The following is a 20,863-nucleotide window of genomic DNA, read 5'->3' on the forward strand; positions in this document are numbered from 1 at the left end:
GACACCATCCCCACCACCACACCCCCTCTGCATCTACAAAAACCTTGTCAGAAAATTGTTGCTGCTTTTTATAGCAGGGTTCCTGGAAACAAGAGCAAACCTTTAGTCCCCTCAAAATGTGAGAGTAAAAACCTAATTAAGGCATTTTCTATTACCCACTGAGAAATCTGATGCCTTAAAATAATCAGACACCAACACAAGTAACAGCAACCTCCCAAGTGTATTTTGAAGCAAAACACAACCATAATACCAAAGACCATGTCCTTATTGCTGCTCAGAAAACAGAGATGAACAAAGTGTGCAGTTTTATTTCACAGCACTAAAAATCCACAAGTTCTCCAAATTCATCCAGTTAGTACCAGGATCATTACAAATCTGCATTTGACAGCTCCACACTAACCAGAACAGCAGCAGCTCTTACTAGAGAGAAAAAATTCACTTGCCAGAAAGATTAACCATTTAACAAATTAAAATGTACTTCACAGGTATTGAAGGCCAGCATCTGAGAGCACTGTTGGTATTTTCCATCAGTGAAAGCTTCCAGTTTCAGAAAGGTTGCAAAGAGAGTCCTTGACAGATGGCTGAGATGAGGCCTCCAGAGCCACAGGAAGGAGGAGAAAGCATTATTTGTCTTGCAGGACTTTTGCAGGATGTGGGAATGTGGCAGCCAGATCAAACACTGCATACTGAGCTAGTGCCCAACTTTGGAGAAGTTTTTTGATCCATTTTAGGTTCCTTTTTTTAAGTATCTAAACAAATGTCTATGTTTATTAGATAAAAGGATAAAAGCGAAGTCACCTCCCCAGTGCTCAGAACCAGAGTAAGTGCCTGGAGTACTTACACGTCCCAACACTTCTGTAGTGCTACAATGGTGCAGTTTCCACACTGAGCCTCTAACTCTGCCAAAGGAGTGAGTCAGAGCATCCTCTAAACACAGATCAGAGCCCCAACAGCACATTTTCCTTTCCAGTTAATTGCTGACAGCCACTGAAGAGAGATCTGTTACACTGGGGGTATGAGGGAACAGGCTCTGAGGAATCCCCCACAGAATTTAACCATACAATCAACCTGCTAATACACAAACAAAGGGTACTCCACAATACAAGGAATTTTTTGGTTCCTGCACCTCATCTGGCACACAATCAAAAAAGCGGTCAAGTGCAATGTATTCGTCCCTCCATAAGGAGGAAGGATGTATCTTTTAACAAATACGATGTCTTAAAATCAGTCTTGCTGAACTGACAACAGAATCCTCCATTCATCTCCCATAGTCAGGCTTTCATCCTTTCTCATGAATCATTACTGACTCACAGAAAAAAATATTTGTTCAAAGGTGGATTTTCTCACTCTTGTATCTGCTATTTTCAAACTTGACTGCCTTTGAACAAAGGCTCATTTCTCTGTAGCCTGACTCAAATGTTGCAATAAAGTTCCTAACTGGGATCTGTCACAATCATCACCATCAGTTGACTTAGTCTGAAGGTAGGATCATGTGAAAAAGGAGACATGTAAAGGTGATTGAGCAGTAGTCATATGCAGGGGCTGACAATTATCCTGACCTATATTCCTCTGGTCGTTGCAGCACTGAACTCCTCCCTAACCATTTCCCCAGCTTCAGAAAGAGCTGCAGATTTAACACAGGCAAGTGCAGAAATATTTGAGTCGGTATCTTCAGTGATCTCTTGGTCCCTGCAGCAAGGAGTGCACTAATGAAACACGGCCCCACAACCACAGGTAGGGAATTCCCTTAACTCAGAGAACAACAGCAAAAAGCAGGTGATCAGTTGCTCCTTAACTTACAGGTATGTAAACCTGAAGTGCTTTTATACAAGGCATATTAAGAAGAAAAAAAGTGACAAAAGGCTGAGTCCCCAGAAAAATTCTTTTTAAAAAAATCATACACTAAGTGTAACTCCTCAACTTGGAGTTTGGCTTGCTTTCTCCTGTTTTTGTAGCAGTGAAGTTCCTATTTCTGGGGGTGAGCCTACAAAAAGGACTTACCAGGTGCACTATAGACATTTATACCCTCAACTGCTGCGGGCTATGCTGTGGTAATCACTTATTCCAACCCTCCCCCTCCTGCCCAGAAAACACAGCAAATTAGACCCCACTTTACAGGGTGAGCTCTGAACACTCATTAGAGGGTGAGAGTGCACACTTCAAGAGCTACCAGCACCATAAATCCATACCCTAATCTGCTTTGGGGCAACTTGGTCAAACAGCCATTCCCTTGCAGGGGATGAAGGAATTTTTAATCTCACTTAATTCAGACATTTCTTGTCAGTTATCTGCAGTTTTCCTTTTCCTGTCACACTGCAGAGCTCTAAAATACTTTGCAGCTTTCAGGCATAAGGGAACCTACTTAAAGTGCAGTTGCTTTAAAAGATCACCAGCCCTTCTATGCCATTCACCTCTTTAAAACCAGCTGCATTTCAAAAGCAAGGTAGCACAGCAAATGTGTAAGGCCTACATAAGGAGCAGCTTGTTTGGTACCTTAAAGTTAGCAAAAGTCAAGTCTCAGCCCAATCTTTATACAGTTCAAAAACCTGGATTTAGAGTCAGCAACAATTCCATTGCAAGCAGGAGGCTGGAGACATCAGAGGTGCTTTCCAGCCAGAGCTGGTAGGAAAACTGTCAGAGCCATGGCACAGACTAACCTGAATGCCCCGGCCCAAATAACACCAGAAATGGATGGTGTTAGTGAAAGGACACCCCAGAGCACTTAGAGAACAACTGCTGCATGTCCCAAAGCACCTTAAAGAAGAGTGGTGACTTTCCACACCCTCACTATTTTCTCTTTTTCTCCTACTTCTTTTGAAAGATAATGTACTTACCCTGGAGACTAACATGCTACGCAGGATGGGTTGATGATGACTGTAAGACTTTTAATTCCTTGCCCCTTTTCAAGCAGGTGATGCATGCAGGAACTCCTCCTGCTTTAAAATGCCCAGAATAGAAATGGTGCTGTCCAGGCAGAAGTTGTGCAGCTGTAGAGAAGAGCTATGTACCCTCTCCCTTCTAGAAGCTTGGGAAAAGGATCAAAAAAAGGTTTGAAGTATTTCATGCGTGGCACAGGAAAACAGCAGCTAGAAACACAGGCAGCACAAAGCAGTACTGAATCAATCCAACCACCTTCAGATCCAATAAAATAGAAGCTGCCCCAGGTCTTAAATCCATCTATGGCCCATTCATAACAGCACTGGCCAATGAAATCAGCTTATGAGTACATATAAACCCACAGGTACTTGTGTCTTGCATCACGCATTCGTTACAACTTCCCTGTGACAGCAGTTGTTTTTGCAGCTCTGCTTATGCAACAGAGAACCTGTGCACTGAGCTGAGACAGCCTCCCAAATTTGCAAGGTTAGAAAGTCTACACAGCAGCAGCAAATCATCCAAAGTGCTTGTTCCCAGCGCCTGTGGAACTGAACCCAGACCAACATGAAGAAGGCCCGCTCTGTTCACTCCCTCACAGCTCATCCACAGCAGTGATGTTGACTTTGGGCAATTCGCACTCCTCTTTGAAGTGGCAGTTTTCCAGGATGTCCTTGTAGTAGTCCTTGAGGTCCGCGTAGGTGGAGATGGTCTCGTTGGAGTGATGGAAGGACAGCAGTTTCTCATTGAGCAGCAGCTGCACCTGGTACTCCTCCTGGGAGGCGTTCACGTGGTCGCAGTGGTAGAGCACGAACACCAGGTTGGCTGCGTAAGGCACAATGCGGCCGCTGCGGAATTTCCGCTGCGTGTGCCAGGCGTAGTTGTTGGCCAGGAGAGGCTCATCATCTTTGAAGTAACCCATCAGGGCAAGCAGGGGCTGGAGGGTCTCTGCGTGCCCAACTTGGACAATCAAAGGCGAAGAAATGGGTTTGGAGCTACAAAAGAAAAAAAGGTGAAGGGATGAGCAAGAGCCTGTGCTTTAAAACAAAACAGCAACACACTGCACAGCAGCCATGGCCAAAGGACACCTTGAACTTGTGTTACTCCCGAGTAAAACCTCTTTGGGAATTTCAGTCTGGTACAGACATTTTAAATGCAGCTTCCTGAACTTTGTCCAGGTATCGATCCCAGGCCAATGCAGTGAGATTCAGCAAGGCCAAGTGCAGGGTCCTGCCCTGGGGTCATCCCAAGCCCTGCAGCTCCAGGCTGGGGCAGAGGGGCTGGAAAAGGCCCATCAGGAAAGGCCCTGAGGGTGCTGTGCCAGAGGGGCACGAGGGGGAGCCCAGGGGGGCACGAGGCCAATGGCTGCTGGGCTGGGCCAGCCATGGGGTGGCCACAGGCCCAGGGCAGAGCCCGTCCCCTGTGCTGGCCCTGCTGAGGGACCTCAGGGCTGTGTCCAGTTCTGGGCCCTCCTGGCCAGAGAGCCCTGGAGGGGCTGGAACGTGTCCAGGGCAGGGAACAGAGCTCAAGCCCCTCACTGGATGTGAGAGAGTCTCCTTCAAATCATCAGCAGCATTTACCAAATTTAGTCTGAAGACAGTGATCCAGTGATGCAGGAGAACAGTTGTCCCTCCCCAGTTTACCAGTCCAAGTGACCAGCAGGAATAGTGCTAATGCTAATTCCTGAGGACACCAAGCAGTCCAGAAGGAGATGATGCTCCCTCAGTAACAGGTCAGTAAATCAAGCCACTGACTTGTAGCACAAGTGAGGACAGTTTATGTAACAAAAGGTTTTATGTAACAAAAGGTTACACACTGCTCAGCCAAAGGGGAGATAAGAACTGGCTTGCTGTGCCAGGAAGCACCAGCCAAAAGGAAAATCTGACCCTTGCTCCAGAGAAGGATGATGGCTTTTGGGGACCATTTCCAAGTGGCCCAGGTCACTTGATCTAGCACAGGTAAATACAGGTTTAGCTTTCAGGAGACACATCTTGATTGGTCTCAAAAGGCGGCATTTCCCCCCCTCCAATCCAAAGCAATGGAAAAAATGGTTAACGGGGAGACTTGCCTGTGGACTGGAACTTTGATCAGCTCAGCAGGAATTCAGTGCTGGGCCAGGATGGGCCCTACCAGCTCAGTGTAGCCGTGGTGTTTTTGGAGTCTGACACACACCTTGTACCATGCTCCTGGTGAACCTGAGCCCTTCTGACTCCACTCCTCAGACTCTTCCCTTAGGCAAAACATCCCTTGAAAAATATATCCAAACCCTGCCTCTGTTTTCCGTTCAAAAGAAGCAGCACTCAAACCACAGAAAGGTTCTCTATGGAGGACAGAGTATTTTTTTTTCCACCTATGCCTTTGCTGCACCAAGAGCTTTACATTCACCACACTCTTCCAGCTCCTCCAAAATCAGTGTTCCTGCCCATGTTCTCCCCTTGCTATTTATGACCCCTCCACTCATTTTAAAATCATAAAGCTTTTGGATCCTTGAATCCCTTTCTCTTCCCTTCCCTCTCTTGTCCATTTGAGCAGCTGATGTGTATCCTTCCTGTCCACACACACCTGCAGGGAAGTATTTTTAGGTTTAAGACACATTCACATCCCTCCTGTCAGAGCAGCAAGACACAGATGTCTATGGAAGGAGACAGAAGGCCGTTCCTTTGATCTCCTGCAATCTGCAGCTCAGAAGTCTGCTGGGCCAGAGGTGGCTTCTAGGTAATGAATCATTCCTTTGCCAAATCCCTCCTTAAATCCACGTGAGTTTCCAGCACACACAACATCCTGTGGCAAGGAGTTGCACAGCTTCGTGCACTGATCTTCATTTTTTTCTATTTGTAGATGCCAAGTCCCATTTAATCCTCTTTGTTCTACTCACAGCTTTCCAGCAGTGTTCTTCCCAAGCTGAGAAATCCTACCTTAGTCCTTCCACAATTTTTCACATGAGCTATATCCCTTTAGATCAGAGTGTTAGAATGCACAATACTCAAGAACCATAAGCTACATCATAAATCCATGCTATACCCATGAACACTCTGCTTAATTCCTGATATCCAACATGGAATCATAGAATGGTTTGGATTGGAAGGAACCTTAAAGATCATCTCATTCCAACCCCCTGCCATGTCAGGGACACCTTCCATGGATCAGGCTGCTCCAAGCCCCATACGTCTGAAGTTTGAGATATCTCCGGACAGCTACAACAACCTCGTAATTCAGCTCCTGAGTTTGAGTCCTCCCACATTCAATACAACAGGTGATAAGGAGATCGTTTTTCCCTCATGTGGATTACTTGACAGCTCTGCAGTTTTCCAGCCCAGTCTCACCAGGCCCTTTTACAATCTTCCCAGTAGAAACACTTCATCTTATTTATCTTGATTAAAACCGCCACATTTGCAATGCCACTGAACTTGTCACCTCCTTTTCCTGCGTCATTTACAACATTCCGAGCGGGCCAGATTGCTCCAGCTCTATCTCTGCTAGGGAAAATTGATCCGTTGTCCCTACCCTCCATTTCTTGTAATTTCATCAATTTTTTTCCCTGTGTAAGGACATTCTGCCTTAACCCCATCTGCTTGACTTCTTTAGATAAGGAAACCTGTTGAGAAAGATGTTTGGAAATCATGACTGTGGCTACCAGATCACCTTATTTAGTATTTGCTGATCCCTGCCAAGAGCTCCAAGAGGAATGCTTTCCTTTTCAAGGGCCATCCTAACACTTCCCAGGTGTATCAAGGTGCTCAGCAGTACTAGTCTGGAGCATTATTTCTACAAGACTGGCCTGGAATTCTGATTCTCTCCCAGAGCTACTTTTTAAATTCTTCCCTTATTTAATTATTTGTACTTTCATGCCGTCCCAGCTGCATGGTGGTCAGTGGTAAGTAAGAACGAAGCTGGAAATAGAAATATGCTGCTAGAATCTCCAAAACAACCCTACACAGGCATTACTGACTCCACAGGGAATGGATTTCACATCCCACCACTCCAAAAAGGCCTCAGAAATGCTAAGACAAAAAAAAAAAAACCAAAATTAACATTCTGGCTATCAATGCTGGCTTTAAGCAAAGTTTGGCTTTACTTTTCAGTTGATGCTAAGTAGGAATGTTGAAACAAGGAAATCACAAAAGATATAGCAAAAACTAAATCATAAAAAAACCAGTGAGGCATATGTTCGCAAAGCAGGAAACAAATTACAGCACAGGCAAGTTTTTAAGAACAAGGGAAGAAGTGACAAAAGAAGGACTAAACAAGATACTCATTCTCAGTCTGAACTGAGTTTTTCCTTCACCTGCTTTAGTCTCATGAGGTCCTCATGCCAACAGGCCAAACAGCCTTGGGAGGCAAAACAAACCTCTCCCACTCAGAGCTATCCCACTGGATTAGTTTAATGAGGATTAAAACTGTTTCCTGATACGACACAATCCTGAGTTCTCCACAGCCTTTTTAACATAGCATGCCTGGTGATACTGGTGATTTCCCAGACTGCTCCAGCACTCTCTGTTCAGTCTCCAGGGTCAGGACTCCAGCTCAGATGTGGTTTCCTATCATCCAGCAGTGACAATCAAAATGGCCATCAAGGTCCAACAGCAATATTTTTGATTGTGGGGAAAATGATGACAAATTAGCTCTTCAGAGAATACACACAGGCAAAGGTTACCACTGCCCCTGCATTTCTGATAAAGCCAGAACAAGCAACAAAACACTGATAAACAGTAGCACAGGCTAATAAAATATTAAGTGGCAGGCTTGATGTTGCCACTCAATTTGCCTCACAGTTGATCAATGACTCAGCATCTTGTTGGAAGCATCAAAGTTCTCAACATCGTACTCTGGCAATTGCTAATGATATTTCAATCCCCTTTTCCCCCTCCCTTTTATTTACTAGTATATGGCTTGGGAAAGCCCACTGAGTAAACCTCATTCCCATCTTTGAAGGGAAATGAAGGGACTGTGCATAAAACTCTGCCATAAAATATGAGGAGCTTGTTTGGAAGGGATTGGTTTCATATTCATCTCATGGGGCACTTTCAAATGAGCTGAAGGGGCTCTCAGTAGGCAGAGCACAAGCAGGGTTCCTTGGAGAGATGTGCCAGCTCCTGAACTGCCCACACTGGGGTTTTACAGATTTTTTTTTTTTTTTAACCTTTTAAATAAATCTTCCTACAGATGAAAATGAAGAAAGTATTGAACAATTCAGTAGCACAAGCCAGAAGCCAAGTCTCACCATGGGGAAAAAAAAAACCATCGTGGAGAAGCACAGATGTGGGATTTATTATCCAGGCAAATTCTAGTTCTCCTGCATCTCAAGATTTGGGTTTAACTCAATCTTCTGCATCAGCTCACCCATCCTCAAGAGCAGATCATTCCTACTCTTCCCAGGACTACTGACAGTTCATTCTCCATATGGAAAAAGTGAACTTTCTTTTAACCAAAATTTATTTCGTAAGCACTGATTGGCCTTTCAGTTAGAAATAACCCAAACCCCAGGAAATAGTGGGATAAGAAGAAACATTTCCTGCTGCAAAGCTCAACTGGCCAACCTTCAAAGCTCATGTAAAAATCCCTCCAACAACTGCAAAGAAGGTAAGCTTTAACACCTGTTTAACAAGCATGCTTAGACTACATGCTATGCCTTTCCTCCCTAATAAAAAAGCCAGGTCACAGGACTCCAAAACCTGTTTTCAACTATGGGATGAATTCTTCATCCTTCTCACTTCCCCCTGTGATTTATTGAAAAAAAAAAAAAAAAAAAAAAAAAAGCAAGCTGGACAAACTCTAAACATACCAGGAAGCAGCAGAGATCAGGGAGTGGTGAGCAGCAGTGGTAGGACTCAGGGCAGCAGAAATATTTAACAGTGGTGATGCTCAGAGGATTATCACCAGTGGGAAGAAAAATAAAAAAAGTTTTAAAAAAAAAATCTGTCAAATAGTATTAAGTCCTTATATGTCAAAATTTTCACCATGAATAGTAGAGGAGAAGACAGCCAATTATTCCCAGAATCAGTGCCAACACAACAAAACGCCACCACTAATACTGACAAGATAAAATTTTTCTTCTGTTGCAACAAGGAACAAGCTCACTCATGACAAAAGCAGACTTGAAAAGCTGACTGGACTACACAAAACTCATTAAAAAGCCTGATTAAAAGGCTCTTATCTAGTCCTGCAACACTTAATCACTCAGAGCTAATTAGGCTTCCTTGTGTTTCACTGCAGAGCTGCTGCACTTCCAAAGGCTCTTTCCTGGCTGATCCCACCTCTCCCATTGTTTCAAACCTCAGAGATTTGCAGGAGCACCAGGCTGATGCTCAATGTTGATCCATCACAACGAGCCAAAACCAAACCAAGAGGGCCATGCCACTTGTCAAACCCTTCCTGCCCAAGGTGGACACCGGTCAGACCAGTTCATTTGCCTGTTACTTGCCTAGGTACTGTTTCATTTGGGTTTTTCACTCTCACATAAAAGGGTATGACTCTATAAAAGTTGCTGAGATACTTTTTCAGATCAACCCTGAGCAAGCATGTAGTAACTAATTAATGTGAGATTAAGGACATGCTGGGGAGTCTGAAAGGCACAAGAAACTTTAAATCTCTAGTTCTGGGCAGACAGATGAACAGCCACATTCCCTGGGGAGAGCCCCTGGGCTGCCCAGCTCTCTGAGAGAAGTCAGCAAATACACACACTTCAGAAAAGCAGACACAGAGATGCTGCTGAGTGTGCCACAAGGATCTGTGGAGAACTTCACACCTCTGGCTTCCCCAGAAGCTCCCTTCAATCTTGTCAGAAGTCCTACCTTTGAAAGATGGAGCAATCAAAGCCAACCATATACTATGATACAGAGCTGCTGACTGAGACATTGGTTGTTTATTAATCAAAGTCACCCCGGCAGCAGTGAAGGGGTTTTAATAAACAAACTGACTGAACATTTTGAACCTGAGCAAAAGGGGATTTTCAATCTAATTATTTCATTGCTACTGCATGCATAGAAGCTTTTTGCTTAGTTCCCTTTGTACATACAATAAAAAGAGTTTTGAACTGCAGAGTGGTTTTAGATCACCCATTATATTCCTTTGTACCGAGTCATAGATTTGGAAGGAGCAATTAGGGCACAGTGGTAAATGACTCCTGAAAGGTTACCAATTTTGTTGGGAAGTGACCTGCAAAGAGGAAAGCAAATTATATGGGACAATAACAGCTACCAATAAACCAGTATTGGTCACTGCCAAATTAGTCTGTTTATTGTACAGCTTTGTGGTATAACTCACGAAGATCACCTTCACTTCATCTGGAACCATATTCAAATTCAAATAAATCTTTTTTTTTTTTTTAATACCTTGGATCCATTTACCCTCTCAGAGGAAACCACACCAAATATTCTGCAATGCATATGGGCAGCTAGGCTGGTATTATCAATACACCCTGTAAATACTGAGATGGCTGCACAAAGCACCCTCCCAGTTTCCAGAGCCTTATGGCAACCCATTTGGACAGTACAAGCAGTAACAGGTATTTCATATTCTTTCACCAGCAGGAAATGTTAAATACTTGAAGCTAGAAGGAAAAAAATGAAGAGTCTAAAATAGCTTTAGTGAACATGCTTAAAGTGTGCCCAAGTGTGCAGCTGCAAAGGTTTTTAAAATCAGATGAGCAGCTTCATATTGCATTAAGTTCCAAAAGGCCTGGATTTCTCATCATCACACTGAGTTTCTGTGGGCAGAATACTGTTCATTAAACTGCTGGGAAAATCAGCAGTGAAAAGTAATTCTCCACTAGCTTCTCTGGCTATTTTCTATCCCTAGCAGGCAGACAGAAAAAACACAATTCTTAGTCCATAAAGCACTTTATAATTGTGAAGACATAAGACAACTGCCCAACTATGCCATTTCAGCACAGCAAATCATATGGGTTTGATGTGGAACAAGTGAAACTTTTAACCAAAGTTTATCTCCTAAGCGAAAAAGCTTTCATTTCATATACATCTCTTGTGATACATTTCATTATATTTTTGTAACTAAGAAAATATGTATGGAAGAAAGAGTCCCAGCCCCCAGCCTCTCCCTAGAAATGTGATCATGACACTTCCTTCCAGACTGGAAAAGAGGTATGGAGGAATGTGGTGGTCCTGAAAGGTCCACTGGGCTGGTTTCTACTAAAGAATTAACCTTTATTAGACATTGATACTTTATTGCTACTGGGCTGCAGAAGAACAGGGCCCATGCATTGTGCTAACAGGAGGTGGTCATTAGTACAACTACTGGCAAATCCTGCATCAGACCCAAGTTCCTGAATAGAAATTCCACCTTTCCACCAGCTCTCTGGATGGGGCAGTTGCCAAAAGCAATCACAGAGTGAAAATCCCTTTTACAGCTTTTAACACCATCTTGTTGTACAGCAAGACCTACCCAGAAGAGACTATTGCTAGTTTAAACCACAGAGTTATACTGGAATTCACACGATGAAAGATCTTAAAACACCTGAAATTCTGCACTGCAAGTTGAAGGTGGGACTAATTAGCAAGAGGTATTTATTACCACCTTCATCATATTCTTAAGGATAGACTAATCAGCAGGAGGGGTTTTCCACCAAAGAAATAAAACAAGCTTTTATAAGGCAACTAAGTTCGGTGGGCAGATTGCAAGGGCAACAACCACCTCATGGAAGAAACAGGTTTTCTCTTTTTAATTTCACTCTAACTGGGAATGAAAACAGAACAAAGCTATTGAACATAAATGCATAAAGTGTGCTACAAAAACACAGCTTTGCCAACACTGCTCTCCACTGCCAAGTCTGGAGCAGAACAGACAATCCAGATCCTTCAGCTTCTTCCCAGAACAGAAGTGCTTCCCTTTCTAATTCTGGATAGCCCGATCTAAGCTTTCCAAAAGGAAAAGAGATCATGGAGCAAAGGTAATGCCCTGGAAGTAAATTTCTTGCTCTTTTTAGAGTTTTTAGAGCAAGCAGTCAGTTATAAATCAATGCTAAACACTATTAAATTGAAACAACATTCCACTGAAAGATATTTCATCATCACGAAAGGTCATTTTCTGAAAATGCTGCAAAAATATTTAACCTGTTGCCTTAAAGTTGACCATCACCATACAAAGAAAGAAGAGACTGGCATATCTTTTTATCTGTATGTTTTCTTGTTTTCATTTGTACTTGTACACTGCCACAGGATGTCTCTCTCCATAGATGAAAGAGATAAATCTCTCTCCCTAGATGAAACAGGATTAGCTGCACCTCCGCTCCCTAGATTCCAAGAGGGACAAGCTGTTCCAAGACAGTGGCCCTGCTAGATTCCCACATCCTCTCCAGGTTACCCAACCCAGTTTATTCCCAGGTCTCCAGTGCTTTACGACTGCCACCTTCCGTTGTGGAAGGGAGTAACACATTCCTGTGGCACTCTGCTACCTCAGCTCTCCGGTTCCTGTTTAGGATGACGCTCATCCTGAACACTGCTTGCATCCAGCTTGGAATTTTGCAAGATTTAGGGTCCTGATCCTTCACACTCACTGCCTGCTTCCCTCTGTGATGGCAAAACAACACGAGAGCCCCAGGGATTGCAAGTGAACTTCCACAGCCAATGCTGAAAGACACGAAGTTACCAGTTTTTTGGGAGCTCTGCCTCGGACACCTGCTCTTCCCACCTCTCAATTTAGCAACTGCTGATTCAGCTCCAAATAAACCAGAAACCTCCATCTGTACCTCCTTCTTCCAATTACAGCTTTCAGGTTTTTTTTAACTGTTATTACTAAACTTACAGGGATGTTTTATACGCAGTTGAGACACACAGCTGGCTACTAGTGCATGTAATGTAAGGACTGCAAGGCTGTCACTGCTCGAAGAGGAAACGACATTAAAAGGGAACAAAATGGATCACTCCATTCCATTATACAATCTTATGGCCCTATCCTTGATATCCTGTACTTCTATAAAATTTCCATGCTCATCTGCTAAGTTATTAATTAACGTGACTGATTATTAACTACGAATTTGTAACTGCTCACTTTACATACGGAAAGTGCACGCAGGTTGTAAATTAACATTTAAGCAAAAAACGTTTAACAACGACATTTTAAACAAAAAAAGCTCATTGTTTTAACTCAATGTCTCCTCTCAAACTGTGCAGGAAGAGAACACCACTATCAAACAGTGGCTGGCTGTCCCCCGAAGGCCTGTGTGGATTAGCAAGTTAAAAGATGGAAATACTCCAGCTGAGCACAAAAGCATCAATGAAAGTAACAAAATATACTCTTTAAAGTAACACTGCTCCAGTAAAAATTGTATTTCTCCCCGTTAAAATTCAAGCTCCAGCTCTCCTAATGTTGCCAGGTTTGGAAGTTAAGTACTGAACTCCTATTCACATGAAATCCAGCTCAGGATTGATCACAGAAAGCTCGTACCAAAGCACTGAAACCTTTTGATTTACCTTTTGCTCTCTTCCACTGCTTTGTCCAAATGCTGGAAGATATCTTGGAATAAAATGCAGCTGGAGCGACTGTTGATGTCATAGCCATATCCTCTCTTCCAGTATTGCTTCAGGTCATTCAGGTATTCCAGCACCTAAAGTCAGAGCTCACAGGTTTTTATTATTGCATCAAGGGAAAACAAAAAGCCCACAGCCTGAAGCAATGACACAAAAACAACCCCAAGCATCAAGGCTCCAGTCAAAACCACTTCAGCATAAAACCAGACAACAGCTCAGACCAAAGAGCCACCAAGTTCAGCATCTGGCTACGCTCACGGTCAGGTGAAGTGCTGCACATCACAAGACAACCATTATCCACTGCTTTTTTAGCACTTCTGATTTTGTCTTTGGCTCATCATTCTTCCCATAGAATCCATCCCACATCTTTAGCTGAGCTTGTCTGGTTTCACGTTCCAGAGATGTGCACACATCTCAGACAGAACTGTGCCTTGGAATTATTCAAGAGCACACGGTGCTCTCCTTGTTCTTTGTTCCTTTCCTGACAATTCCTGGCATCAAAGTCTTTTCCCACCTCTCTGCTGAGTTATTTATAAGGACACTGAACAGGGCAGGTCTCAGCAGATGCCCATGGTGATCCTGATTCTCTTATAGAGAGGACACCACTTACTCCTAACTGCCCACCCTGTAGCCAAACACCTACCTAGGCAAAGGTCTCCTCTTTTCCCAGGGCTGCAAATTTCCTTACGAGCCTTGGAGGAGCCTTACTGAACATCAAAAGTTACACCAAACAATTTTGAAAGAAGATGAACAAACATTTCCTCTCATTAATCTGCGTTCTACTGGGTTTTATTAACAGGCATTTATCTGGTTTAGAGATCTGATAGTCCTCAAAACCAAACAGAGTCTCAGAGGCCCTAGAAGACCTCATTTGATGTACCCTGGAGTAGGTTTTATCATGTGATTCTACCATGTGAAAAACACACGTTACAGAATGGTTTGGGTTGGAAGGCCACTTAAGATCATCTCATTCCAAACCCCTGCCACAGGCAGGGACACTTTCCACCAGACCAGGCTGCTCCAAGTCCCACGTACCTTGGCATCTTCTTCACTGAAGAGTGAACACCATGGGGAGGTCACATTTTTTATAGCCAGCTCGTATGAGCAGGTGAGAAAAGCCACTTGAACAAGATCTGCAATTAATCCAACAAACAAGCAAGAGATAAACCACTGCTACACAAGCAGCAACTTCCTCTCAATTTACCTCTAAAACGGACTGCAATTACTGTTTGGCAATGCAAACAACGAAATCCAATAGGTAATTGGCAGGACAAAGGCCAAGCACCAAAAATATGCAGTTTAACAGAATTATTGCACAAAATCCGGATTTTGGGCTGCAAGCTCTTCACGTTAGTCATTACAAGGGGAAAACAAGAGCACTTCACATTAAATGCTGCCCATCTTCTGATGTGTTATAGGTGTCAGCTGCTGGTGCAGCCACACAGGACAGAAGAGTCAACACAGGGAAGGTGTGAGGTCTTGGATAACTCCCCCTCCACATCAGCAGCTGAGCGTGAGCTGCAATCCCAACAGCAGCACCTATTTTGGGGGGGTTTCCCCACCACTTGACCACAGAGGGAACCCCAGCACTTCTGGACAAGTGAGTTATAACACAGACATACAGGACGGCTTCTCCTGAGGTCATTTATTTGCTTGAGCTGTAACAGGTTCCACAAAAGCTACACCTGCTCCAGAAAGCAAAATTAAAACACTCAAATCCCTCCAAAACCAGGTAAAGCTGATTTCACCTACAGGAAAGATGTTTTCAAACATCTTTTTCTTCTGACCACTAACCAGCAATCATTCATTACTGCAACACCAACACAGACTTACAGTCCCATGCACTTAATTAGAGACTGCAACTCCAATTCACAGCCACTTTAAATTACCTACTCTGCATAACTACATGTCTTGGAAGTTGTTCTTGGCCAGGCCTGGAGCCGAAGCCACCTGTAAGAGAAATTCCTTACCTGCATTTAGCTCCTCCACCGGCAAACACAAGGCACTGGCGACCTTCTCCAGGACTTTCTTCATCTCGGGCCCCTCTTTGAAGGCGTTCACCTGGCACATGGCCGCGTCATTCTCCTCCACCAGGGCCACAAACTTGGCGCAGTGATCAAAGAACCGCATCAGGGAGTCGTTCACTTCAACCTCCACCTCTGAAAGCAAACGTGGGCATCAGGGGGAGCACCACCATCCCCAGGGGTACCAGCATGTGGCCACCACAACACCCTCCAAGAGACAGTCTGCCTACAGCTGTACAGCTGTGCTCCCACAGGGATGCAGGGTCCCCCTCAACCTGGGCATGGGGGATGTGGGACTGCTCTCATGGCTTCTCTCAGCCACAGGGAGGGCAGCGGGCACCCCCAGCCCCTCTGGGAGCATCAGGAGCTCCCTCAGGGAGGATATGGGGATATGGGACTCCCCCAGCCACTCACGAAGGGCATAGGAGTACCCCAGCCCCTGGGGGAGATCAAGGCTCTCCCAGGCCCTCAGGGAGGAATAGAGCTCCCTGAGAGTGGGCGCGGGACTCTGCCAGCCCCTCTTTGAGAGCAGAGGAATCCCCCAGGCACCCCCATCCCCTTTAAGAGAGCCGGGAATCCCTTAGGGGAAGGCCAGGGGCTGCCCCAGTCCCTCAGGGAGGACACAGGAGTCCCTCAGGGAGGGTGTGGAACACCTCACGGGGCTTCTGCAGCCCCTAAGCAAACAAAGGGGGCTTTCTCAGGGCAGGTGTGAGACTCTCCCAGTCCCTCAGAGATCATGAGGCTCCCACCCGGAGGGTGCAGGACCTGCAGGGAAGGAACTCGAATCCCTCAGGTAGGCTGTGGGACTCCCCCAGCCTCCCAGCGAGCACTGGGCGCTCCCTCAGGGAGGGCAGGGGAATCCCCCATCGTCTTGGGAGAGCTGGGACTCCCCCAGCCCCTCAGGCACAGCCGGGGGGTCCCCCAGGGAAGGGGGGGGGTGTCGCGCACTCACCGTCGCCGCCGAAGTCGAGGGTGGGCCCGAGCCCGCGGCGGAAGGCGGCCGCGCTCTGCAGACAGCGGTGCTTGGAGCTGCTGGCCAGCGCCAGGCGGCGGCGGGCGGCGAAGAGCGCGGGGAAGCGGGCGGCCATGCGCCGGGCCAGCTGCTCCATGTCGCGCCGGCCCTGCGGCGCCAGCCGCCCGTCCAGGCTCTCCTCGTACCACATGGGCCAGGCGGCCAGGGCGGCGGCGGTGGGGCAGGCGGCGGTCCCCGCGGGCCGGCGGAGCAGCCGGGCGTGCAGCTCGCCCAGCCGGCGGACCTGCCCGGCCGTGGGGTAGCGGGTGCCGTGCCGGAGCACGGCGCGGAGCTGCAGCGGGGCGCAGGAGGCGGGCAGCGACCTGCCCGCCTCGGGACCCAGCGACAGCGGGTCGCGCACCAGGTACGGGTTCACCTCCTCGTAGCGGGACTTGGTGCCGAAGTAGCCGCTCAGCCCCGCACTCGCCGGCGGCAGGACGAGGAGCAGCACGAGGAGAGCGCTTTCCCCGCAAGGCGCCATGGCTGCCACTGCGCGGCGACCGCAGGAAGAGGCGGAGCGTGGCCGCCTCTTCACGGCTTCGGCCGCCCCAGGGACCGCCCCAGCCCGGCTCCGCCCGTCCCCTCACGGCTTCGCCCGCCCTTTCACGGCTTTGGCCGCCTCAGCACGGCTTCTCACGGTTTTTCTAGTCCCCTCACTGCTTCACCTGCTCCATCACAGCTTCACCCGACCGCTCTCGGCTTCTCCAGTCCCCTCACGGCTTCACCCGCTCCATCACAGCTTCACCCGACCCCTCTCGGCTTCTCCAGTCACTCGTGTCCAGGCGAGGCGCTGGCGGGAGCCCTGAGGGGAGCCATGAGCTGTCTGACCTATTTTTGCATCTGCTTTGCTTCTATGGAGCCTCACTGGCTTCACGGAGCTCAGTAAAAACAAAAAAGTCAATACCCACTCAGACAGGAGTTTAATTCCTCTGTATAGGCAGAATAACTGGATCGACTGCAGTAGGGAAAGAGAGGCAGAGACAAGGTACGTTGTCTTTCTCTGTATATAAACCCCGTGAAGCAGATGGGCTCAGGACAACCTAACCTTTTTCTTGGTGGTCCGTGTCCAAGATGTGCTAGATCTGAAAAATTTAAAATTGCTCTTCTTTTTTTCTCTGCAGTTGTGCAATGTATTATCAAATCTAAGGCTTACTATTACCAAAAGTGCACCGTGTTCAACTGGAAACAGAATGTGCTTCTGTCCCTTGGAGTTGTGTTGTAGAAAATCTACCTGTTGACATAAAGCGATAGCAGAAACTTGCTAACAAATCCCTACCATGTTTTATTCATCAAATTAATCTAATTAGCATTTATATTAGCTAGATATTAAGACCACTTCAACCAAAATCCTGGACCTAGGCCGTGCTGGGAACAGGGCAAGTGGGATGTGGAAGTCAACATTAAAGCTATCTCTGTTTCTCAGAGCTCTGTGAAAACGTCAGCTATGATGTGCGTATCTCCATCATTAGAGAAGCTCTGTCTTAGTTAGATTTGTAAAAAGTCAGTACACTCTCTTCCTTGTTGCTTCTTCATGGCAGAAATTCATCCCCAACCAGGAACACTACTGGGAGCCGCAGCTCCCCTCAGAACTTGCTTTGTCCTCTAACATGGGTGACCAAAGCCAAAAAGGGTCTTTCACAGCTGTTTTTGGCTCTTTTTTTGCTAAAAGCAGTTGGATTGCACTCAAAGTAAGGTAGTGATGTTGAGAAGGGATTGCAGGTGGCACTGCAGGGGTTGGCAGCGTGGAGTGTGTGGGTTTTTCCGTAGCATCATAGAATCTCTTGAGTTGGAAGGGACACACATAGATCATTGAACCACAGAATCCCAGGATCCCTGAGGCTGGAAAAGCCCTCCCAGCCCATCGAGTCCAAGCTGTGCCCGATGCCCAGGGCAGTCCTTGTCCCCAGCCCAGAGCACTGAGTGCCACCTCCAGCCCTTCCTTGGACACCTCCAGGCATGGGCACTCCAAAGCTCCCTGGGCAGCCCCTGCCAAGGCCTGAGCACCCTTTCCATGCAGAAATTCCTGCTGCTGTCCAAGCTGAGCCTCCCCTGGCCCAGCCTGAGGCCGTTTCCCCTTGTCCTGTCCCTGTTCCCTGGCAGCAGAGCCCGACCCCCCCGGCTGCCCCCTCCTGTCAGGGACTTGTGGAGTGATAAAGACACCCTGAGCCTCCTCAGAGTCCAACTGCTTTTAACACTCTACCAGCAAGACCAGGTAGAAATAAGCAGCTGTGTAAAAAACAAGTGGGAGCGTGAAGTTTGCAGCCAAGGATGCATCCAGCTGGGAGCCGTGTCCAGAGAACCACCAGTAGTGGTTATCATCACAGGAATCCCAGGATGGCTCAGGCTGCAGGGAGCACAGAGGGCACCTGGTGGCACCTCCCTGCTCCAGCAGGGCCATCCCGGAGCACAGGCACAGCGCTGTGTGCACACAGCTCTGCAACAGCCCCAGGGAGGAGAGCCCAGAGCCTCTGTGGCCAATGTGCTCAGGGCTGGGCACTGCCCAGGGCAGCAGTTCTGCCTCCTGGGCAGGGCAATTGCTGGGCTCAGGCCCTGCCCGGTGCTCTGGTGCCATTGCTGGGCCCCGGAGCAGAGCCCGGGCCCTGCCCTGAGCCCTCCCTGCAGACACTCAATCACATCCCACTGGCACTGATGGCATGGAATGATGGCATTGTAATGACCTATCCAGAAAAGCTTAGAGAGGCTTAGAAAGCAAAGAATAAAAAGAGGCATCCTGTGGAAAAGCCTGAGCAGCACAGTGGTGACACATTGGGTTATAAAACAGTTTGGGCAAAAGCGTAAGCAAAACATCCCCATGCTGATTATACCCGTTTTCAGTTAAACCCTCACTGCTGAATAGATACCAGACTGTAGCTAAGGAAACAGAGTTATCTGTAGGAGAAGCAAGGCTTGTGGTTAACAGAAACATCTCCAGTCTCAGCAGGAAGGCTGAGCTTTTGGCCCACAGCATATCCTGGGGAGACCTGTGTTTTATACAGAGTCAGACTTTACTCCCTGTCTCCACAGTCAGTCTATTGCTTCTGGAGCTGAGAATTTTCAGTGAACAAGTAAATTTTCATTATTTATTTAGTCCACTACTGAAATTCTGTTGGAAAGTGTGTACCTCACCTGTCTCCTACCTCCTCAATATCAAAAAGAAAGTGTTAATGCAAGAGTGTGCTAAGGCTCAAACAGGGTAGGCAAAGCCTGTAATGCTGAAAGAGAAAGGGGAAAGAAAATATGGGGATAAGTTAGTGGTTTAAAGCTTCTGGGCAAAGTTATGGACTCTCTGTTAGAACAAGGCAGTGTGACTCAGCTGTCTCCCAGTGACTCTGTCCAGGGCTACTTGGCCCATTTCCTGTGGCTCATTTAGTTTACATTAGACATATCTATCACAAATCACTTCTAGCATATCTTTTATAGCAAACCAGCATGAGACTACCTGCAGTGTTGCTTTGAAACCTATTGAGGGTATTTTAAAAATACCAAGGAAAATACCCATTCCATCATCTGCACAATTGTTCGCTGTGAGGAACCTCTGTAGTTGGTTTTAGTAGGAAAAGGATTTTGCATATTACAGCAGCATGCACGTGTGCTGCTGTGCATGAGGGAGAAAAAGAGAACTCAAAAGAGTTTTTTGTTAGAGATTGTAAATGTGAAGGTAAAAGGTAATTAATTAAAAACTGGTTTGTGATCCCGTTTTCCATTCCAGAAAGGGATGTCTGTGTTCTGAGCTGTCAAGGGCAGACAGTTATCCCACACAGGATCCTTCCTTGCTCCTACCACATCACATTAAATCATCACATCCTATTGCACCCCATGAAATTGTTCAGATTGTATTTTGAATGGTTTCACTGGATATTTTCTATTATGACAGGGAAAACCTTATCAGTAATATATCATTCTATGGGGAGTCACAACACCTCCAGTTCATATCCCAAAACTCTGGACACAGCATTTACACAACAGCTACATTGCCATTTTCACCCTCCACAAGTATTGTGATGTTCTTTTTTCTGGTCCTTTATATCTAAATTAGAAGTGAAAACCATTTACAAACATGCCTGTTCCAGATGCAACGATATGAGATTGTTCTTTTCTTCTGTTCTCTTTTATTGTTTTTGTTTTTTGACATTGTCAGGCCTGGCGATGCTCAGGGTGGTTTGTTCATGACTCACATTTCCATTCAGCAGCGCTTACTTGTTCTCTTGCAGTGCAATCAAATAGTCCTGTCCTGAATAATTTCCTTGTTTCTGCTTCATGTATGGATTTTCCGTAGAGGTGCATCAATTTCCAAACCAAACTATATCAAAATGCAACCGAGAAGGCGAATGCACCAACCTCTTCTGAAAACAGCTTTTTCCTTATAAACCCTCCCTGCTCCTCAGTGCTTTGGTGGCCTGTAATTGCCACCAAATTAATGGCAGTATATTTCTTCAGCAGCAAAAGAGCAGAGAAAACAAATCTTCCTG

At 46.3% G+C, this 20,863-nt stretch overlaps 1 protein-coding gene across 1 annotated transcript; it reads right to left on the minus strand.

Moving 5' to 3' along the window:
• Positions 1 to 201: 201 nt before the first annotated feature.
• Positions 202 to 16,910, minus strand: LOC121672336 (multiple inositol polyphosphate phosphatase 1-like). Its single transcript, XM_042044956.1, has 5 exons — positions 16,335 to 16,910; positions 15,329 to 15,517; positions 14,394 to 14,491; positions 13,302 to 13,435; positions 202 to 3,869 (listed from the first exon to the last, which is right to left on the minus strand). The coding sequence occupies exons 1-5, from the start codon at positions 16,873 to 16,875 to the stop codon at positions 3,470 to 3,472; spliced, it is 1,362 nt and encodes a 453-aa protein (XP_041900890.1). The 5' UTR covers positions 16,876 to 16,910; the 3' UTR covers positions 202 to 3,469.
• Positions 16,911 to 20,863: the final 3,953 nt, after the last annotated feature.

The sequence above is a fragment of the Corvus kubaryi genome, unplaced genomic scaffold, assembly GCF_017639235.1.
Source record: "Corvus kubaryi isolate FWS band 111438036 unplaced genomic scaffold, C.kubaryi_AGA036_p1.0 50239, whole genome shotgun sequence".
Taxonomy (NCBI): Eukaryota; Metazoa; Chordata; class Aves; order Passeriformes; family Corvidae; genus Corvus; species Corvus kubaryi.